Source organism: Amborella trichopoda, chromosome 4 (assembly GCF_054954075.1).
Source record: "Amborella trichopoda isolate Santa Cruz 75 chromosome 4, AtrichopodaSantaCruz75HAP2 v2.0, whole genome shotgun sequence".
NCBI lineage: Eukaryota > Viridiplantae > Streptophyta > Magnoliopsida > Amborellales > Amborellaceae > Amborella > Amborella trichopoda.
Genome location: NC_142339.1, coordinates 49064506 through 49084117, shown reverse-complemented (window position 1 = coordinate 49084117; position 19612 = coordinate 49064506). Strand labels below are relative to the sequence as shown.

Here is a 19612-nt window from a genome sequence, read left to right as displayed (position 1 = left end):
TTGGAGGGGTTCCCAAACGGGCGTGTTTGCTAACAGGAAGTTAGAAGAGGAAGAAAGAACTTTACCTATTACAGTTTATGTTATATGGTTGATAAAAAGTGGAAGATAATTTGAGAACTCCCTTTTACCATAGAAGTTCCTACCTTTTAGGCATGAGTAAAGTTCCATGGTAAACCATGCAACTTGAAAAGGGAAAGTTTTATTTTGTCCATGATATACATATATATATATATATATATATATATATATATTATATTTATAATATTATGTAATAAAAATATATACAATGTATAATGTATTACATTATTTTATTTATATATATATATATAAAACATAATATTTTAATTTTTATTTATTTTATTATATTATATATATATATAAATAAAATAAAATAAAATAATATACAATGTATAATATATTATATTATTTTATTTATATATATATATAATAAAATAAAATAAATAAATAAAAAGTACAATATTATGTTATATATATATATATAATATTATTTTACGTATATTATATAATAAAAAACAAAGATTAATAAAATAATTCACTATATAATATATCTTACATAATACAAATATATATCAATAAAATAAATATAAAATACACTATATTATATTTTACATTACGTTATATATGATATATGTATATATTTTATTGTATAATATATAATATATTTTATTGTATAATATATAATATATTTATTTATATAATAGATATTTATAATATTATATAATAAAAATATATATTAATAGAATAAATATAGAATACAATGTACAATATACTAAATTATTTTATATAAACATATATTATATAATATATATTTATTATATAACATATATTATATATATACATTTATGTAATATAATATATTTTATTATATAATATATAATATGTAATAAAATAAAAAATACACGATATTATATATTATACTATGTTATATATATTATATAAAATATATATTTTTATATTATATATTTATGTAATGTAAGATACTTTCATATATACATATTAAAAATAAATATGAAATTATTATATGTTATAGTATGTTATAAATATTATATATAAAATATATATTTTTATATTATATATTTATGTAATATAAGATACTTTCATATGTACATATTAAAAATAAATATAAAATACAATGTATTATATGTTATAGTATGTTATAAATATTATAAAATATAATAGATATTTATAATATTATATATATTAATAGAATAAATATAGAATACAATATACAATATACTAAATTATTTTATATAAATATAAAATACAGTATATCATATATTATAGTATATTATAAATATTATATATTTCTATTTAAATTATTATCTATATAAATATAAATATAAGATATTTACCATATATCTCAGGAGTTATCAAACACACAAACTATGAACTTCTTAACTTCCCAAAGAGGTTATCAAATATCGAAATCATGAACTTCTTAAGTAAATCTAGTTTACTGTTCTTCAGTACCTTCCAATTTTGAGTTCATTTGGTTGGTTCCTGTTATCAAACACGCCATGCCTCTGGGATTTTTGAGATGCACCGTATTTGAACAGTATAAGCTCGATGACTTATACAGATATTTCCCCTTTAAGCTAAAAGAAAACAAAGGGGAAGACGCAGTCATATCGAATATCATGGAACTGAAATTCAGATATCTCTGCTATTCCTCTTTCGAAGCTCGACGTTAGCGGGTCTACTACTCGCCGCCATGATCTCACAGATTTTCGTTCTCTCACAAAGGGGAGACAATATCGTCTTTCGAGACTGTAAATGCAAAACCCTCAGATATATCCATTTCTCTTGAATTACTAGCTGATTTGGGGCTTAATACCATTCGTTGTTTATTTTTTTTCCCGCTTTGATTCCGGTCTGTTATTTTTCTTTGTGATTTAGTTGATTATGCCTTTATGTAGTTACTTATGGTGATCTGGAATTGGATCGATGTCTTTGTGTATGGCTCATAGGCGCAATATCTTCTTTCATCGAACTCTGATTCTTGGCATCAGAATTTTTTAGTAGAATTGAGACTGATTTATGGGATCCATCCTGAATTATAACTTTGGTGGCTAGCAAATGCATGCCTAAACAAGTCACCCAAATCAGGAAATGGCTATAGATTGGTGCACGCTGATATTTTTCATTTTGTATTTGATCTGGTGATGTTCATTTGTTTGGTTTAAGGTGTCTTTATTGGGAAATTGGGCTGAAGCGCCTACTCGTAATGGGCAACAATAGTACTTCGATTTATGCATTTGTTTTAGTAAATTTTGGGTTTAGGTATATCTTTGCCCTAGTGTTGTTCTGAGATTAACTTACTTAACTTCTAGGCTGAGCAGATTGCTGCCTTTAATTTTCATGATTCAATGTAGTCAGTATTGAGTTTGCTTATGTAAAGTCGGAAGTTGGACATTCTGGCAGTGGGGTTAAGTTAAAATTTCTGATGGGGCCCTAATGGCCTACTTTCTGAAATATTTAGGTTCAAAACTTTCAAAACCCTAGTACATATTGTGGTTTGCTCAATAACTCTGTAAGTGAAGAATGACCCATGCATTTGTACAGTACCAAAAAATTTATGGTGTGCATACCAAGTTATGTCATGTTTAAAATCAATGTCCACACTCTCCTGGATTACATGCAATGCAAAAAAAGAAAAAGAGAAAAGATCTGAGCATACATATCTTTAGGAAAAAATCAGCACGAAACATGCTTTGATTTGAAAGAAATAACTTCTAAACATCTAAATGTAAGTATTACTAATCAAGATCCTGAGAGTTGCCACTAGCGTGCACTAAGTAATGATGTGCACTAGAGTGTGTGTGTGCGTGTCTGTGTGTGCTTATGTATGAGAGAGAGAGAGAGAGAGAGAGAGAGAGAGAGAGAGAGAGATGCGATGCAAGTACAATGTCCACAATTCCACATTCGCGTAACAGTGTATCAAGTTGCGAAATTTTCAAGCTATTGGTTTTGTAAAACGGAATGTATGAGCTTAAGTTTTTCTCGCTTTATGCATGCAGATCGTGGTGAAGTGCCAAAAGGAAGTGCAGAGATTTTCTTCCGCAATGTAAAGTTTTGGAAAGGGGATGAAGGAGAGGAGGCACCACCTGTCTTTGTAGGTATTTGTTTACTGAAACTGATTGGTTTGGTAATTGTGATTTGGTGATTTGTGTAATTTTTTGGTTTTACTTTTGTACCTAGTCTAATGTTTATAAATGATCCATGGAAGTTTCTTTTATAACTAATAATGGTCTGATGTCAACTATTGTGAACAATTAAAAACAATATTTTAATTTTTCCAGTTCTTTATGTTTGCTATTTGCTTTAGTGGTCCAGAAGATGATTGTTGATTGGTGCTTGTTATTTAATATTTGTTAACTGGATAGTATTTTTTATTGAAACTAGATTAACATTTTCGTATTCAGATTTTACTTAAGCGGTCCAGAAGATAATTCTTGATTGGTGTTGATAACAAAGACTAGGACCAAAACTAGATTTGATTATAAGGAATCTTAAAACCCGACAAAGACTAAAGTTCTTGAATAGAGGTTATCTTCAACTTTCATTTTGAAATTTTAAAGTTATCAGCAGTGCAAGTGTGGTTGATTTATCAATTGAATCATTTCTAAAGGTCTCTTTGAAATTAGGACCCGCATAACTTTATTCATTTTTTGATGAAAACCTGCTAGTAACTTTTGCATAGATGGAAATATTACCTCAACTCCTTAGGTCATGTTAAAATTGGATCCTCCACAAAATCATCCTCCACACAGGCTTGCCTCATCCTAACCAAGGTTTAGAAACATGGACATGGGTTGGGACTCTTTAGTGTTCCCATCCAAGTCAACTCGATAATACTGGGTATGTCTCAAAAAGATTGGGCCAAGTTCCAAAATTTGGGAACCTTCTAAGGCGAGTCAACTAGGGTGAGTCTGAATTCGACTTACCGAGTTTTAAATGTGATCCATATTGTAAATTAGATCTTTTCAATGAAGATTAGTAGTTTATTAATTGAATGCTGACTACATATATATTTAGTTGGGATGGTGAGACATTATTCCAAGAAGAACAGTAAAGGGATCATTATAACCACATTGATGCAGTTTCCTGGCCTATCCTCTCTGGGCAAATGAGCAGCGTCTTTGTTGGCTTCCCCCGAACTTCACCACCAAAGTTTCGTAGTTGGAATGATATGTAAGAACTGGAAATTTGTACATTGTCCTTCTAGGTAACTCATTCACTTAGTCATATCCAAATATGATATGTGAGGGCTGTTGGGTTCTGCTTTCTGAAAACATTTTCTATTTTGTTGAGCATTGGTTCCTGTATCCACCATTAGAACTTTGAGCTTTGTCTCAAGCACTCAATTTAAAATTATTAGGGGAATGAACCCTCATTGCCACACCAAAGGTTAACATGTAATTAAAGTTGCTTCATACTGGAATATGCTTTTTCTCTTTCAATAAATCTTTTTTTATTAAAAGCCATAAAATACTACCATCAGTGTAAGTACAAGAGCTGCCAAAATGATATCTTATTGGTCCACAAAATCTGAGATGGACTCATGACATCTATGATGGCTCCTTAATACCGTGTGGCAGTGAGCAGCATTAGTTATATTGAACTTAAAGAGGTGCTGTTTAGTCTTCGCTTAATTGCACTCATGAGATCTGGTTAGAAGTATTATTTATACTTTGTTCTAGAAGGAAAATCTCCTTACTATTTTATCCTAAACATTCATATGTATTTTGACTTTTCCTAATTTAAGAAGTGAATTTTATCCCATCTTCCTATACCTATTTGGTAGATTTTGTAGCTTCCAAACTTTCTTATTTTTTGTTCCTATTTTCACTATCCCATATCTTATGTTACTTGTGGAGAATGCTTCACTTTTGTTCTGCAGCCATATCACTGAAAATCCTATTGGCTTGTTCTGCTTCTTTAACACAGAATCTGGATGGGGTTAACTACATACATGTGAAGGTTGCTGGTTTGTTATTTGTTGCAACTACAAGAGTCAATGTTTCCCCTTCTCTTGTTTTGGAACTCCTACAGAGGATTGCACGAGTTATTAAAGATTACCTTGGAGTTCTTAATGAAGACTCACTAAGGAAGAACTTTGTGCTTGTATATGAATTGCTTGATGAAGTCATTGTAAGTATGATCCTTATTTCTAATTTTTTGCTGGGATGGATTAGGGTGATAAGGAGGAACTTGAAGTTTGTAGCTGCTGCTAAATGTTTTAGTCTACAATACTGTTTCACATTCCATTTCTTCAAATAAAATTAGTGATAGTCAATGAGTACTTATAAGATGTGTCTACTTTTAGAAAAGTTGTGTAGTTTCATCTTTAAGGTTTTTCTTGGAGTTGCTTGTGTTATGAAACATTAATTGTAGGCTTGATTTAATTACCTTGGAGGATTTTACTTGAATGATGTTACTATATATATATTTTTCTTTCTCAAAAAAAAAAGATGTTACTATATATTTTAGGAAATGTCAATAAACAGTGTTTTGTTTATTGCCAATGAATCGGAACAATTTGCTAATTTCTGAAATTGGTGGAAATGCTGAATTAAACAATGTGGTACGGTTCAATGAATGACTGCAAAGCTTTCTTTTTTCCCAATAGCATTCAAAATGATTATCCATATTTTAGTTCGTTTTTACTGGCTCCATTTGTTGGCTCGCTAAAGGGTTTGACCGTCTTAAAAGGGATGGTAAAATGTATCAGAAGAACTAGTCTATGGATTTCACAAATAAATGCTAAATGATCTTACAATTATTTAAAGGCTTGTAGCAGGAGCCTCTTATTGCATTTATGTTTATGTGGATGACTTTTATGAATGACATTTATCCTCGTTTACTTCTCAAAGATGTAATTTTGGGTTGTCTTTATTCACTTTTTGCCCTTGTCATTGTCTTCACCTCCCCCTGGGGATCTATAGTGCTATACGTTGCCCTTAGAGAAGTTACTTCATTTTTTATCAACTCTCTCTCTCTCTCTCACACACACACACACACACACACACACACACATTATTTTGGGGATCTTACATTTAAGATTTAGGAAGATCATCATGTTTTGAGTCTATTGACCTTAAAAGTCCACCCCATTGTTCCATGAAGCCAATTGAATGTGGAAGACCAAACCTGGTTGGCTTTTTCCTCAATATTTATGTATGAATGTTCTAAATTTTCCTTCACAGGGAAACTTGACTGCTTTCCTTAATCTATAAGGAAAAATATACTAGATTCCGATGGACTCTTGTATACGGTTTCTGCAAGGCTGAATTCAAAACTGTTTCCCGCCAATTGTTGATTGCATATTAACTTGAGTGGAACCTTCTGGAACATTCACCGGGGTGCAATAAATATCAACCACTTATTAATGGGAATGATGGGTGGATGTATACTTTGAGTGTGGTATAACATAGCGGAAAGCTTTCTATGTTCCCCCTACAACATAGAAGTTCTATCCTCCCCCTACCATCCAGCCGTCCATTTTTTATTAGAAGAGCCACTCACCATTTCTAAGTATTTTATTTTTAGTTTTTTTAATACAAATTTTCTGAATATGAAATTTGGTACGTGCCATCTTATAATTGGGGCGCACCTATGAAAAATATTAACAATAATTTTTCGATAAAAAATAATGACCAAAATACTCCTTGAAACTTTTAGGGGTATTTTGGTCATTTTATTTTATTGAAAATATTTTTTTTATATTTTTCGTTAGTGCGAGTTTAATAGAGGAATGGACATCCAAAATTTAGTGTCAAAATAGTTTATAGAAAAAAAATTAAAAATAAAATAGCGTAGAGACGTGACATTGTGATTGGGGCAATCTTAGCCCTCCATTAAAAGTGGATGGTTGGATAAGGGGGAGGATCGAACTTCTATGTTATAGGGGGAACATAGAAAGCTTTCCCATAACATAGTCCATTGCACTATGGCATACTTCCCTAATCTATAAATCCTCTCCCATGGGACTTTATATGTTACGCAAGAGGTGTGACATTCTGAGTAATGCATTTACTTTGTTTAGTAATTGGGTTTTGTTGTGGTTTTTAAGGATGTTTCTGACAGACCTGTCATGTGTGTATTGAGTTGACGATAGAACTGCTAATAAGGAACTGTTTTCTGCGTGGAGTTGACACATCTCAAATTTTTGGAAGCACAAGTGAATATCTAAATGGATGAAATAATTTCTTTCTCCTTCAAGTACTGCATCAAGTTTTATTGTTTGTTTGAATCAAAGGAAGATGGTAGCATTCAATTTCTAAAATTAAGGCTTGACAGAAAAATGAGAAACCTTTATTTGTGGAATACTTTTCTTCCCAATGAAAAGATTGAATGGAATCAAACAAGCGATCTTGACCTCTCAGATTTCCTTTAGAAAGTTATTGGAGGTCTCTCCTGATTAGGCAATCTAGTCATGTTACCTCTCAAAACTGGGGTTTGATGCAGAGATCGCTCCCTTGGAGAGTACTGTATTATCAAATTATATGCATCATCATTGCACAGACATAGATCTGTTCCAAATATTGGGAGACCCTTCGTCGACGGAGCTCTATTGTGATGTCAAATCTTCAATTCAAGAGTAAATGGAAGTGTTATAAGCTTAATTTTTTTTTTTTTTGAAAATTTGTCATAAACGTAAAGTTTTGCATCAACATTGCATAGTAGATCTGAAATAAGTTGAACATCACTTGATAATATAATATTTTATTGAATCACTGCAAAAGTTGTGTGCTTTATGTGAAACTATATCTCCTGATTAATTATCTCTGTTTGCGTAATATTTATCTTGCATTTTCAGAAAATGCAATTTCATTCAAATTTGCTGTAATCTGATGACATTTTAGTCGTGAAACTGTTGTGTTGTTAGTCGAATTGCTTGGTAAAGGAATGCAATTGCTGCTATTTATGTGAAATTGCATTAATTGTTCAATTAAGTAAGTCTAATATTTCACATCTATACTGGCCTTATCTCGTGGCAGTGTATTTAAACTATTCATTATAGTTGTGGAAATATTTATCATATGGGGTTTCAAATTTCAAAAGCCAGGAAAGTGATAAAAAGCATAAAACGTTGTGATGCTATTTGTAAATGCACCACGTTATTGGGCAGGCATGTGTCTTTCCAAAAATCGTTATACATGTAGACAAGGTAGATAAGTGAACAAATTGCTAGGTAGAAGCTACCAAAAGATGAGGCAACCCTAACAAAGAAAAACATGAATTTGTATATGGTTTGTGGTTTGCTCTTAATCTTTAAATGTCATAATGCTGCCAAATGGTATTTGTATTTGAACTGTGGTGAATGTCAATATTTTCCTATTTTTGCAGAGGAAGTGATCATGTTGCAGAGGAAATGATTTTTTTTTTTGGGTTAGGGTATTTGTTGACTAATTTTGATGTGACACATTTTGTATTTGCTTCCAGGATTTTGGTTATCCTCAAACAACCTCCACTGAAGCATTGAAGTCCTATGTGTTTAATGAGCCAATTGTAGCTGATACTGCACGTTTGCCACCCCTTGGCCCTGCTGCCATGTTTATGGTATGATGTGATTTTACGGTCATTGTGCACTTCTGTGCCTGAATCCATAATATGTTTGTGTTTTTAATTAATATGCTTGCTTTATGAAGCTTTTGTTGCTGTGACATTTTTGAGCTCCATCACATCATGTGTGATATATTGCTGACCTCTGATATATGTTGCTGCAGCAAGGGTCTAAAAGAATGCCCGGGACAGCAGTTACAAAATCTGTTGTTGCCACTGATCCTGGTGGAAGGAAAAGGGAAGAAATCTTTGTTGACATAATTGAGAAAATAAGTGTGACCTTCAGCTCGAGTGTGAGTATCTTTACAGGTTTCATTTTGTAAATTAGTTTTGTAACGATGCATTAATGACAGAGTGGAACTTGTTATATACTATACCATCATGTTAAAACATTCTGTGGTTTGAAATGAGAATGTGCTCTGCCGTACATGATTGCATAAAATATGGTACTAACGAATGGATACTTTTGGGAAGTGATTTTCATAACTGTAACAGTTTTTTAAGTTTGGTTTCCCATTACCATTGGTGCTTGAATTTCTTTTATCCTTCTCTTAAATTTGTTTATCTCTGCACTAATGTTAGCTTGAACAGGGTTACATCCTTATGTCTGAGATTGATGGTACCATTCAAATGAAAAGTTATCTTACTGGGAACCCAGAAATTCGTCTGGCTTTGAATGAAGACTTGAGTATTGGAAGGACAGGAGGGTCTGTTTATGGTATGCCTCTGCTTTATCTTTGTATTTTTGTCTGTCTGTGTGCAGTCTTTTGTGTGTGTGTGTGTGTGTGTTATAATATTGTGGGTGTGGTCTTGCATGCATAGCAAAAGTGCTTCCATAGTCCCATATGTATGTCATTGTTTTGAAGCTCGTTTAACTGCAGACTTCTTGTGGAGGCTGAATCATGGGTTTGCTCATGATTAAAACAATTTTATATGTTCTTTTAGCGGATTTTTATCTTAGTATATATGCAAAACTTTTTATGTTATGTAGAATGTGTATATTCCTCTGCGTCAGGGGAATCTTTGCAACTATTAGTGGTAATCGAAGGTGAACTTTGGTATTTGTATATGCTATTTTACCTTTGAGGGATTTTTGGACATTCATACATACCCTTGAGGTATTTCCATCATTCTAATTTTCACCCCCAAAAAACGAAAAATAAAATAAAATTGGGCCGACTTCACTACTTTTTTAGGTCTGCTTCAAATCATGGGTTATTCATCCATAATCTCCTGATACGTACATAGATTCATCTAAGGCCTAGAAATATGAAGAATTTTTACAATTGAAAGTATTTATCATCATGATCTTCATTTCAGATAATTTCAATATCAAAGTCTTATGCTTGAATTCATGGGGGAATATCCCTGTCATGACCAACAAGATTTGTCAAATGTTTGTTGAATTTCATAATGTCATGCCTTTATACTCCTTTTGGAAAATGACCTTACTGAGCATAGAGCTCGATGCATGGTAGTCTCGACTCATACTCTTCTTTACTTATACTCTTCTTTACTAAGGTAGATCAGTTTAGGATTTCTGGGCTGAGGATATTCCATTTGCAGGTTATTTGTTTTCATCATATACCTCTATCTTCCTCTATTGGTCATTCCATTGTACAAACTTTTGTACAAACTTTCGATGATAGATTTCTCACTGCATTCATCTTTGAACTAGAGTGCTGTTGCTTCTTTTCCTTGTTTCGAATAGACTTTATCAAGATGATTTAAAATTTATAGAGATCCCCGTCATAAAGATAAATCTGTTATGTTAACTTTTGATGCAAGATAGTCTTTATTATTGTTGTTCTTGTTGTTATTATTACTATTGTTATTATTATTATTTTCTTTTTTGACAGTTTCCTAGAATTTTTGTTTATAGTCCTTTTATCATACTTCCTCTATCTGCTATCTCTGTCACGTGTATCATTGCCACTCAAAGTCATTCTCACTGTGTGTTTATGAACCTGTTCACAGACACTGCCAAATTTTGATCCTCTTTGGTGACTTACAGGGGAAAATAATGGAAATTCTTGTACTTTTCTTGGATCTCTCCCCCATTTGTTTTTATTCTCCAACCATTTATACCCAGTTAACTCTCTACTTTTCCACAACTTATCTTACCCTTGTTGGTTATGGAAGAGGAATTTACATGTTTTCACAAAATTCACACATACTTCTTCAGTTCTGCCCGAGGGATGTCATTGGCGTCTAAATCAAACTCAGTGCTTCAACTAATAGAGATAAATATAAGGCCCAGGCTTTTGCTAAGGCTTTTCGTAGGCGTATGAGCTTTTATTGTGAGAAGACCCTTTCTTGCTGGCTTTGGCCTTTCCATTAGTATTTTCTTCAGCAGCTAGATGCGCAGAATTCTTTTTTACATTGTGACTTATGTGTGGAATATGTTTTAGATGCCCTTCTTTAGATCTTCAATTGCTGATTGTTCTATTCCATTTGTATATATATATATATATATATATATATATATATATATATACATGCACACACATACAGAGGCCTCGCCATGAAATACTTAAAGAATATCTTCTTTTTGTCTTGTCTGATATGTAGATAAGAGAGAGAGAGCATATGGATCCGTGTTTGTGAGAGAGAGGTCTTGAACAATTGGAGTACGTTCTTCTTTTTCTCCTTCTAATATGAAGAAAGAGAGACAAACACAGAGAGAGAGAGAGGGAGAGGGAGAGGGACCTCTCATCGAACTCTTGGAGGCCCTATTTTTGTTTTGCTTCTTCTTATATGGAAAGAGAGAGCATATGGGTGCATGTGTGTCTTTGTGTGTGTGTGTGTGTGTGTGTTTGAGAGAGAGAGAGAGAGAGAACCTCGCATTGAACACTTGGAAGCCATCTTCTTCTTCTTATTATATGCAGAGAGCACATGGGCTCATGAGAGAGAGAGAGAGAGAGAGAGAGAGAGAGAGAGAGGGCCTTAAATAGGCCTTGAGTGTATTTTTTTTATTTTTTTAAGGGGAAGCAGGCACTAGTGGGCCCCCAGACCCGTCTAGGTGTCCGCCTTGAGCCCGCCTAGGTGGGCACCTTGGGCAGGCCCGCCTAGACCCACCTTCCTAGACGGATTGTTGACCAGGCTGCCTAGGGAGTCGGGCAGCCAATTCTTTCAACTTTGGGTATGAAAAATTTGTATGGGCTGCTAACAAGTTCGCATAACTTGAAATGAGAAATTTTGTGATGGTTTGCTTCATCTCAATTTTAGACTGAGCTGTTGTGTTCACTTTCTTGTTGTTTAAGGATTGGCTTCTAGCGATGATGTCTTGTATTTTCTTGGATGTTCAAAGCTTAAAAGTACTATACTTACCATGATTCTTACTTGAGCATCAAATTCCTAGTACTTGAGGAAATTCAGGCAACAGTTTTACAAGGAAGATTTTTATCTTTTCAATGTCCTTGGTATTCAGGTTCCCTAAACTTTACCATGATTCTTACTTGAGCATCAAATTCCTATTACTCGAGGAAATTCAGGCAACAGTTTTACAAGGAAGATTTTTATCTTTTCAATGTCCTTGGTATTAAGGTTCCCTAATCTATGCAAGGCTACTATAGTGGATGCCATAATCATGTATGAGACCTCTTTGCTTATGCTGTCTCATAGATAACAAACCAGTCGAAACACCATTTGAAATGAAGATGAAGTTCTCTCGGAAATGCATAACCATAACCTTATGTGAAATTCCTCATTTAATGACCTTGGCTTGGGCTCGGGAGTGAGACCCTCCAAGAGAACGGAGGGTTAGAGCTATCATGAAATGCATCTTAAAGTACTAAATCTAAAGAATGTTAACTGCATAAAAATCATCGAGATTACATAAAAAATATCCATACATTGATTCACAATTTGATATAATTTTATATCAAATTTTTATTTTTTAATTGCCCCCAGTTGTTCCTGAGAACTTGGCTCAGCAAGGGGGCCAAGTCCAAGTGTACTCTGCCGAGTTTTCTATCACTGTTCTTGAGTGAGTGTTATACAACCATGTCCATGAGATAATCAGCATAAATTGTGTGTAGCTCATGTGTGTGGATTGTGAAAGAAAGTAATCTATGCGGTCATCATTGTCTGATGCAATGATGCACACTGATGCAGAGAGAGTTTGACCCTCCATTGTGGGTGGCATGTTTTAGTGAGTTGCACTCTTTCTCCATAGCCATCCAGTATTTCGTTGGATGGTGATGGCCTCAATGGACTTTGAGGATACCCATAGTCCATCGGATTTATGATATATTTTTCTTTATTATAGTTCTTAAGTCCATTATTATTATTATGTGATATGTAGATGATAATCTCTCTACTGTTTTCAGATTATAAAAGTTCCACTGGAGGGGGGCTTGTGATTCTTGATGATTGCAATTTCCATGAGTCTGTCCATCTTGACAGTTTTGATTTGGACCGGACATTGTCCTTGGTAAGTATAAAATTATGGTCTTTCTTTCTGCAAAAAACAAAAAAATGGCTCCTCTTCTGCTCGGGGATCTTGCTGAACAAGAACATATATTGGTTTGGGCAAAAGAAAAAAGTCACTTATTGGGGTCTCTGTTAAGATCAGTTAGAAATTGTTTCTATTAAGATCAGTCTCATGGATTGCTAAATTCCTTTTCCTTTCTTATTTCTTAGGTGCCTCCTGATGGAGAGTTTCCCGTTATGAACTATCGTATGACTCAGGAGTTTAAGCCTCCTTTTCGAATTAATGCATTGATTGAAGAAGCAGGACATTTCAAGGCACGTTGGGCTTCTTTCCAGTAACATTTGTTTTTCGTGATTACTAGATTTCTGTAATGTAGGTGTAAACATGTTATGTTAATGAAATGTGCAAAATTTTAATAAACTTTTTTATCTGTTAAATTGACAGGCTGAAGTGATTCTGAAAATCCGTGCTGACTTCTCCCCGACAATTACTGCAAACACCATTCAAGTGCACATGCCTCTCCCAAAATATACAGCTAGGTGTTTCCTCTATGAATTGCTCTTCTTGTTTCTGGTAGTACATAAGTTGCATCTGTAAATGACAGAAGCCGACTAGAGTTTTATTTACATATCAAATCTCCAACAGCATATTGATATCCATCTACTAGTTCAGCCTCCTCTCATGTTTGCCAGCTTATTTGTTGATGTGTAAATTTGTCCACAGCAATTTGAGGAATTTTTAGCGAATGGTGCTCTTCCATTGGCCTAAAGAAATCACTATCTCGGGAATGCCATATGGCCCTTTTTGAATATCAATCTTGCCAATGTCGCATCCATTAGTCATTTCTGCAGATGTGATTGTCATTGGAGAAATACAAGGGACTTCTAGAGTGTCATGCTTCTTCGAGATTTTTTATTTTATTTCACCTGGCAATTTGTCATTGGCATTCATTCTTTTGCTGACATTGGAGAATATTAGAAATTTCTAAGGACTTGATATATAGAAGTCTTTCAGAGTTTCACCAATGCATTCTAATTTTGCAAACTATAAGGTTCAATGATGCCCTTCTGATGCATGAGAAAGATAGTATCGTGTTGATGAATAACTATCCTATCGTTTGTTAATCGCGCCTCTTGAGTTCTACTATTTTTGTGTTGAGCAATTCTGTTGGCTCCCTCAATTTTTTTTTTGGGTCTTGTAGATGCTTTAGGTGCTGTTGTCATTACTAATATAAGACCAATACAATATGAGATCAATGCTAACACTGGATTCTACTAAGATAGTTATAGATATAAAATGATGTAAATATTTATTAATATAATATACTTATGTGAGGTACCTTGGGAGGTGCTACCAAGCTTTCTCTATTACCTTCAATTAAAATGTTCAACTTTTCTAGGGTTTTCCTTTCTTCACAAAGTTCTCAAAATAAACATTCTAAGGGGCTGGACGCCCCTCTTTCTCCTTTTACACATATTTTGCTTAAAAAAAAACTTAAAATACCCCTAACTAAAATAAAACATGAAAATAACGAAATTGCTTCTGAATTGTCTACAACACCCAAACGACATAAGAACCCTAGCATAAATAAAATATTTAGAAGTCCAAATAACCTTGGTTTTAACTCCCAAAACAAATAAAAAACTAAAACCCTTAATAAAAATAAAATAAAATTTGTCCCATAGAAGGACGCAATGCCCTCATCAATATATATGTACTTATGTATGGATGTATATGCGTGCATGCACGTGAGAGCCTGTGCATGTTTGGTTGTACGGGTGCCTAAACTGGCAGGTATGGCGTAGGTGTGTTTGTGGGCACAACGGCATGCTTGTGTATACAGATTTTATGGGCTGGCTAGCCTATGCCCCATTATAGGCTAGACAGCTCGGATTTACCAATCTGGATGGTCAAGCCAACATACACGAGCATGGGCATTTTAGGCATTCTTTATTTTTCTTATGCTATGTATAATATTTTTTTCATGTCAGCCTAGGTTTATTGCACCTCCCCAAAATCGTAGCTCAAAAAGATTTATTAAAAATGATAACGTGTCCATATACGGTGGCTATTGGATGTGCTTATAAGGATTTTGAGCCATCCTGCGTATGCTATTCAGAAGGCCGGTTGGCGTTGACTGCACCTTTCCTGTGTATGTATGTATATATGTATGTATGTACTGTATGAATTTTATTTATTTTTACAAACAAAGGCATCCCCGAATCGGCCAAAGTGCTGACGTGTTTTTCTTTCGAGCCAAAATGAAGAGTTCTCTGAAGTGAATCCAATAACATTGCTTCAAAGAGCTTCACAGGCACATAATTTGAAGGAGCATCATACTGTGCATGTCTTCATATGTGTGACTCCAGTGAAGCATAGGCATGGTACTTGCTCATTGGTCTGAGGATCCTAGATCCAAAGTGGGTAGCAATCATTACAGTGGGTTATTCAAGCAATGTGATCACTCAGGCTAATGGAGAAGACCTGCCCTTGGGATATGACCAGTATCTTTAAAGACACTTTGAGATGTACTAAACTAACTCAGGATATTCTTCAGCACTGTGGAGAGAGTCTTACGAAGAAGCAGATGCATTGGCAAGGAAAGGAACCTCTAATCCCTCTTTTTTTATTTTAAAAAAAAAATGGTACAAGGAATATCATTGCTAGACAAACGGGTCTCCAACACTTAGTTTATAGTTGTTGGGATCTCGTATGAACCAGGAGAAGGATAGGGATTGGGAGCGGGGGGATTGTGAAAAGCTAGAAGATCCCTATGGATGGGAGCGTTGTCAGTACAATACACATGTTTGAACTTTTGGGATCTCGATCCCAAACTCTTGGGGATCTTGCCCCTTACCTTAAATAGAAAAATGTTCTAGGACTATGCATACTCTTTCAAGCAAGGATCTCTTGGTTTATAGCCAACAAGCAATGCAATTATATTAAAAGTAAAGTTGCATTGCAAGTTGGCTTGAAAATCATCAGTTTGGTCATTATCTTGGTCTTTAAGGTGGGGATCGAGATCCTCAACAGTGAGGATCGAGATCCTTAACAAGGAAATCGAGCTCCTGGATTTTAAAAATGGAGATCCTTTGAAGATATCTGAAATGCAGGGTGAGATTCCAGGGTGGGATTGCCACCTAGATTGAGAGATCCCGGCAACCATGGCTTGAACATTTGCATCCTATGAAGGAGGTGATGAGCTAACACTTAATTCATTTATCCTCCATTGCTAGGATATGGATCCATACCGTGGGTAATGGGGAAGATTTATATACCTCTAGTTTGTGAATTGGTCCACTTTTTGAAGATGACCTTCCTGAATGTGGGAGGGATGCTGCTTGGGTTCTTGTCCCTTCTGGTGAATCATTGGTTCAGTTTCAAAGTCTTGGAAATCAAGATCGTTTAGAGGTATCCAGTGGTCAGTTGAGATGGTAAGTGTGGTGGTGAGAGCTTATGTTCAAAGGGTGGTGCCAGCTCCATCTCTACTTCTATATGATGTCATGGTGCGGCAATTTTGAGTCAGATGTTGAATTGGGAAGGATCAAACTGACCATGTCTCCATTAACATATGGTCTAAATTTTAGAAATAATTGTTTCTCCTGAAGCTTGAAGCAAATGTCTGATGTTTATCCGTATTCAGTGGTTCTGGTTCTCTTTTTAGTTTTTCTTTTTTCATTCTTAATAGTAGTTGGTCCTTTTTTTTCATAATGGACAGTTGATTTCATTATCAAAAAAGTGAAATGTTCAATGCTGTGTTGCTTTGAAGCGACAGAAGGTTTCCTTTTGGAAAAGCATTAACTCTGATGGTGTTATTTGACTTCCCACAGGGTTAGTTTTGAGTTGGATCCTGGTGCAGTAGGAAACACAACTGATTTCAAGGAATCAACAAAGAAACTGGAATGGAGTTTGAGAAAGGCAAGCTCTGATGGATTTTATGTCATTCTTACCAATTGCATAGTTGTCGGCAAATTAGATTTTTTTATGCATGTGAATTTAATTGGGATTCTTTCGTAGCGATAGAATAATAATAGGCATATTTTCTGTTCTCATTGCATTCAAGAGATGCATCATTAAAATGACCTTGCCAAGAAAATTTCACAGATCGTTGGTGGCTCTGAGCATACACTGCGGGCAAAGCTCACTTTTTCTCAGGAATCGCACTGTAAGATGAAACTTTGTTTTGGTTTTGTACTTCTCATCGGTGCTGCATAATTAAGTTTCCAATGCATTTGTTGCTTATCCTTTGGCTGGTAAACTTTCTTATTAACATTGTATGCGATTGATTACATTTAAATGCAGCTAATATAATGAAGGAAGCAGGACCAGTAAGCATGACATTCACAATACCAATGTACAATGCTTCGAGGCTTCAGGTAACAATACATTAGAAGAATTGTCTATATTAGATGTGCAGTATGGAACTTTATTACCATCTGCTTCTTGTCAGCCATGCTCTTGCCTAAATAATTCTTGAGGTGCATCAATTTACTTCTCTGAAGATTCTTCCCCATATAGTTATCATATTCATTAGGAATTGGTTATCTTGGTTATAATTATTTTGTGGAGGTTTCGCTTTCTTCGTTGTCATTTAGAATACATTAAAGTTTATATCCTGCAGCATCCTTGGTATCGTTAGTCCTTAGACTAAAACGGATTGCATTGTTTTCATTGCTACCTTTCCAAAAAAAAAAAAGAAGAAAAAACTAATATTGAAGTTTATTTTAGAGATTAGGGTGATTTTGGATCTATTAAATTTTAAAAGAACTGCAATTTATCTTTTTTTTTTTCTATTGTAAACATGGGTGGTAAACTGTGATGCAATCCACCCTTGGAAACACTTTTAAGTTCTTTGACTTCATCAAAAACTCCACTTTCTCATATGCTTATTCTTGGGAATTATGATTAGGCATTCATATTATACCATGTGGATTGGGTACTGGGTACTTATTTTCTTACATGTGGAAAAATTGCTATATGTTCCAATACGAAAGGGGACGTACTATTCGGATGGTCTATGGTCCTGCAGTTGTTTATTTATTGCTTGACGTGTAGGATGAATGTACACGTACTATTAGTGATACATATTTCTCATCGTGTGCATATACCACATGTTAATTTTGTGGTTTTGGGAATATTTCCCGAGGAATTTGCGGGGTGAATAGTTAGTTTATTCTTATTGTTAATACTGGTTTTTGTTTGTTCCTGTTCATTGGGATTGACATCTAATAATTGAAGGAAAAGTTTATAATGAGACCATTTATCTTTGGTACAAGATGGTCACAATTAATCTTGACCATTGGATGTGAAATTAGATGGCTGCATTTATTCCATTGACCAAGCTCAAATTTCAAAGAAAAATTTCCTAAACTTTGTGACACACCCAAGCTATCAGATGTCACATCGGATGGTTGTCCATAATTGTGACCAAAGGTAAATGGTCTCATTGTATACAATCCCATAATTGAATACTAATGAGAATACTACTATATTTGAACAGGTAAGGTACTTGCAGATAGCAAAGAAGTCCAAGACTTCTAACCCGTATCGGTGGGTGAGATATGTGACACATGCAAATTCGTATGTAGCTCGCTTATGATAGTCAATCTTTGTCAAAGAAAATAATGTCAAACAAGAAAATGTGCCTGCCCTTGTGAGATATGTGAAACATGCAGTTCATGCTGCCAGCATGTGATGGTCAATGTTGGACAATATTGTGCTCTCTCGTACTTGGAATGCATTGGTACAAACATGCTCATAGAAACATCCTCACTTCTATCCATGTACTAACAGCTGTTCTATTTTTACTTTCTATTTTTACTTTATTGTTATTTTTTATGCTTAGACCCCATTAATCAGTAGAATTAGGGGAGTCCATGAACTTTGTTAATGTCTATTTTGGACCTCTTCTTGTTTCTAAGGGCCTTTTCAGTCACGCTGAATATCAGGAATAATTTCTGTAATTTTATAGATTAATGTCTGTTATGCCAACATAATTTCTTCTGTTACTGGAACTTTTGTCCATTTGCTATTCCAACTCATGTATTTTTCTGTGGGTAATGTTAAATTGTTCATATGTCATGGGTAATTTGATAATTCTCTAATTGATAATTTCCCAATATCTAATTCAGGTTTGACCTTGAACTATGGCGGATCACTATATAGATTTTCGATCCAGAGAGAGAGAGAGACTCATCTTACCTTTGACGTATTCCTTCTCTTTAAAACATCCTTTAAACTATTCAAAGCATTCCTTCTCACAAACAAATAAGTCTTCTTTCATGGTCGTGAGCACTCTTCCTCTGATATTTTTGTTGTCTCAACTCCCACAAGTCCAGTACCATCCCTAATACTCTCTCTCTCTCTCTCTCCCTATCTGCCCCATCCCCCACGGATTCTCCTGTTTGCAATCGTGATCTTTCACAAGGCTTTGATTGTTTGCATCTCTATGGATTTGGAAAGACCTTTGATTGCAATCGTGATCTTTCACATGGCTATGACTGTCTGCATCTCGGTGGGTTGGGAAAGAACTTTTATCAATTGAGAAGGTTTTAGGGTTTTGAAAGGGAAACTGTTGCTTCTCATGCAATA

General features: G+C 34.5%; 1 protein-coding gene across 2 annotated transcripts; it reads left to right on the top strand.

Annotated features, from left to right (window-relative positions):
* Nucleotides 1-1634: 1634 nt before the first annotated feature.
* Nucleotides 1635-19029, top strand: LOC18431079 (Clathrin adaptor complexes medium subunit family protein). 2 transcript variants are annotated; one of them, XM_088865429.1, is made up of 13 exons: nt 1635-1790; nt 3039-3133; nt 4969-5172; nt 8467-8583; nt 8751-8879; nt 9178-9304; nt 12918-13021; nt 13231-13335; nt 13466-13560; nt 16852-16939; nt 17126-17186; nt 17324-17397; nt 18522-19029. In XM_088865429.1, exons 1-13 carry the CDS (start codon nt 1733-1735, stop codon nt 18618-18620), a joined length of 1356 nt encoding a protein of 451 aa, XP_088721555.1. In that variant the 5' UTR covers nt 1635-1732; the 3' UTR covers nt 18621-19029. The 2 variants fall into 2 exon arrangements, with proteins under 2 accessions (XP_088721555.1, XP_088721556.1); XM_088865430.1 differs by having other exon boundaries at nt 3039-3137.
* Nucleotides 19030-19612: the final 583 nt, after the last annotated feature.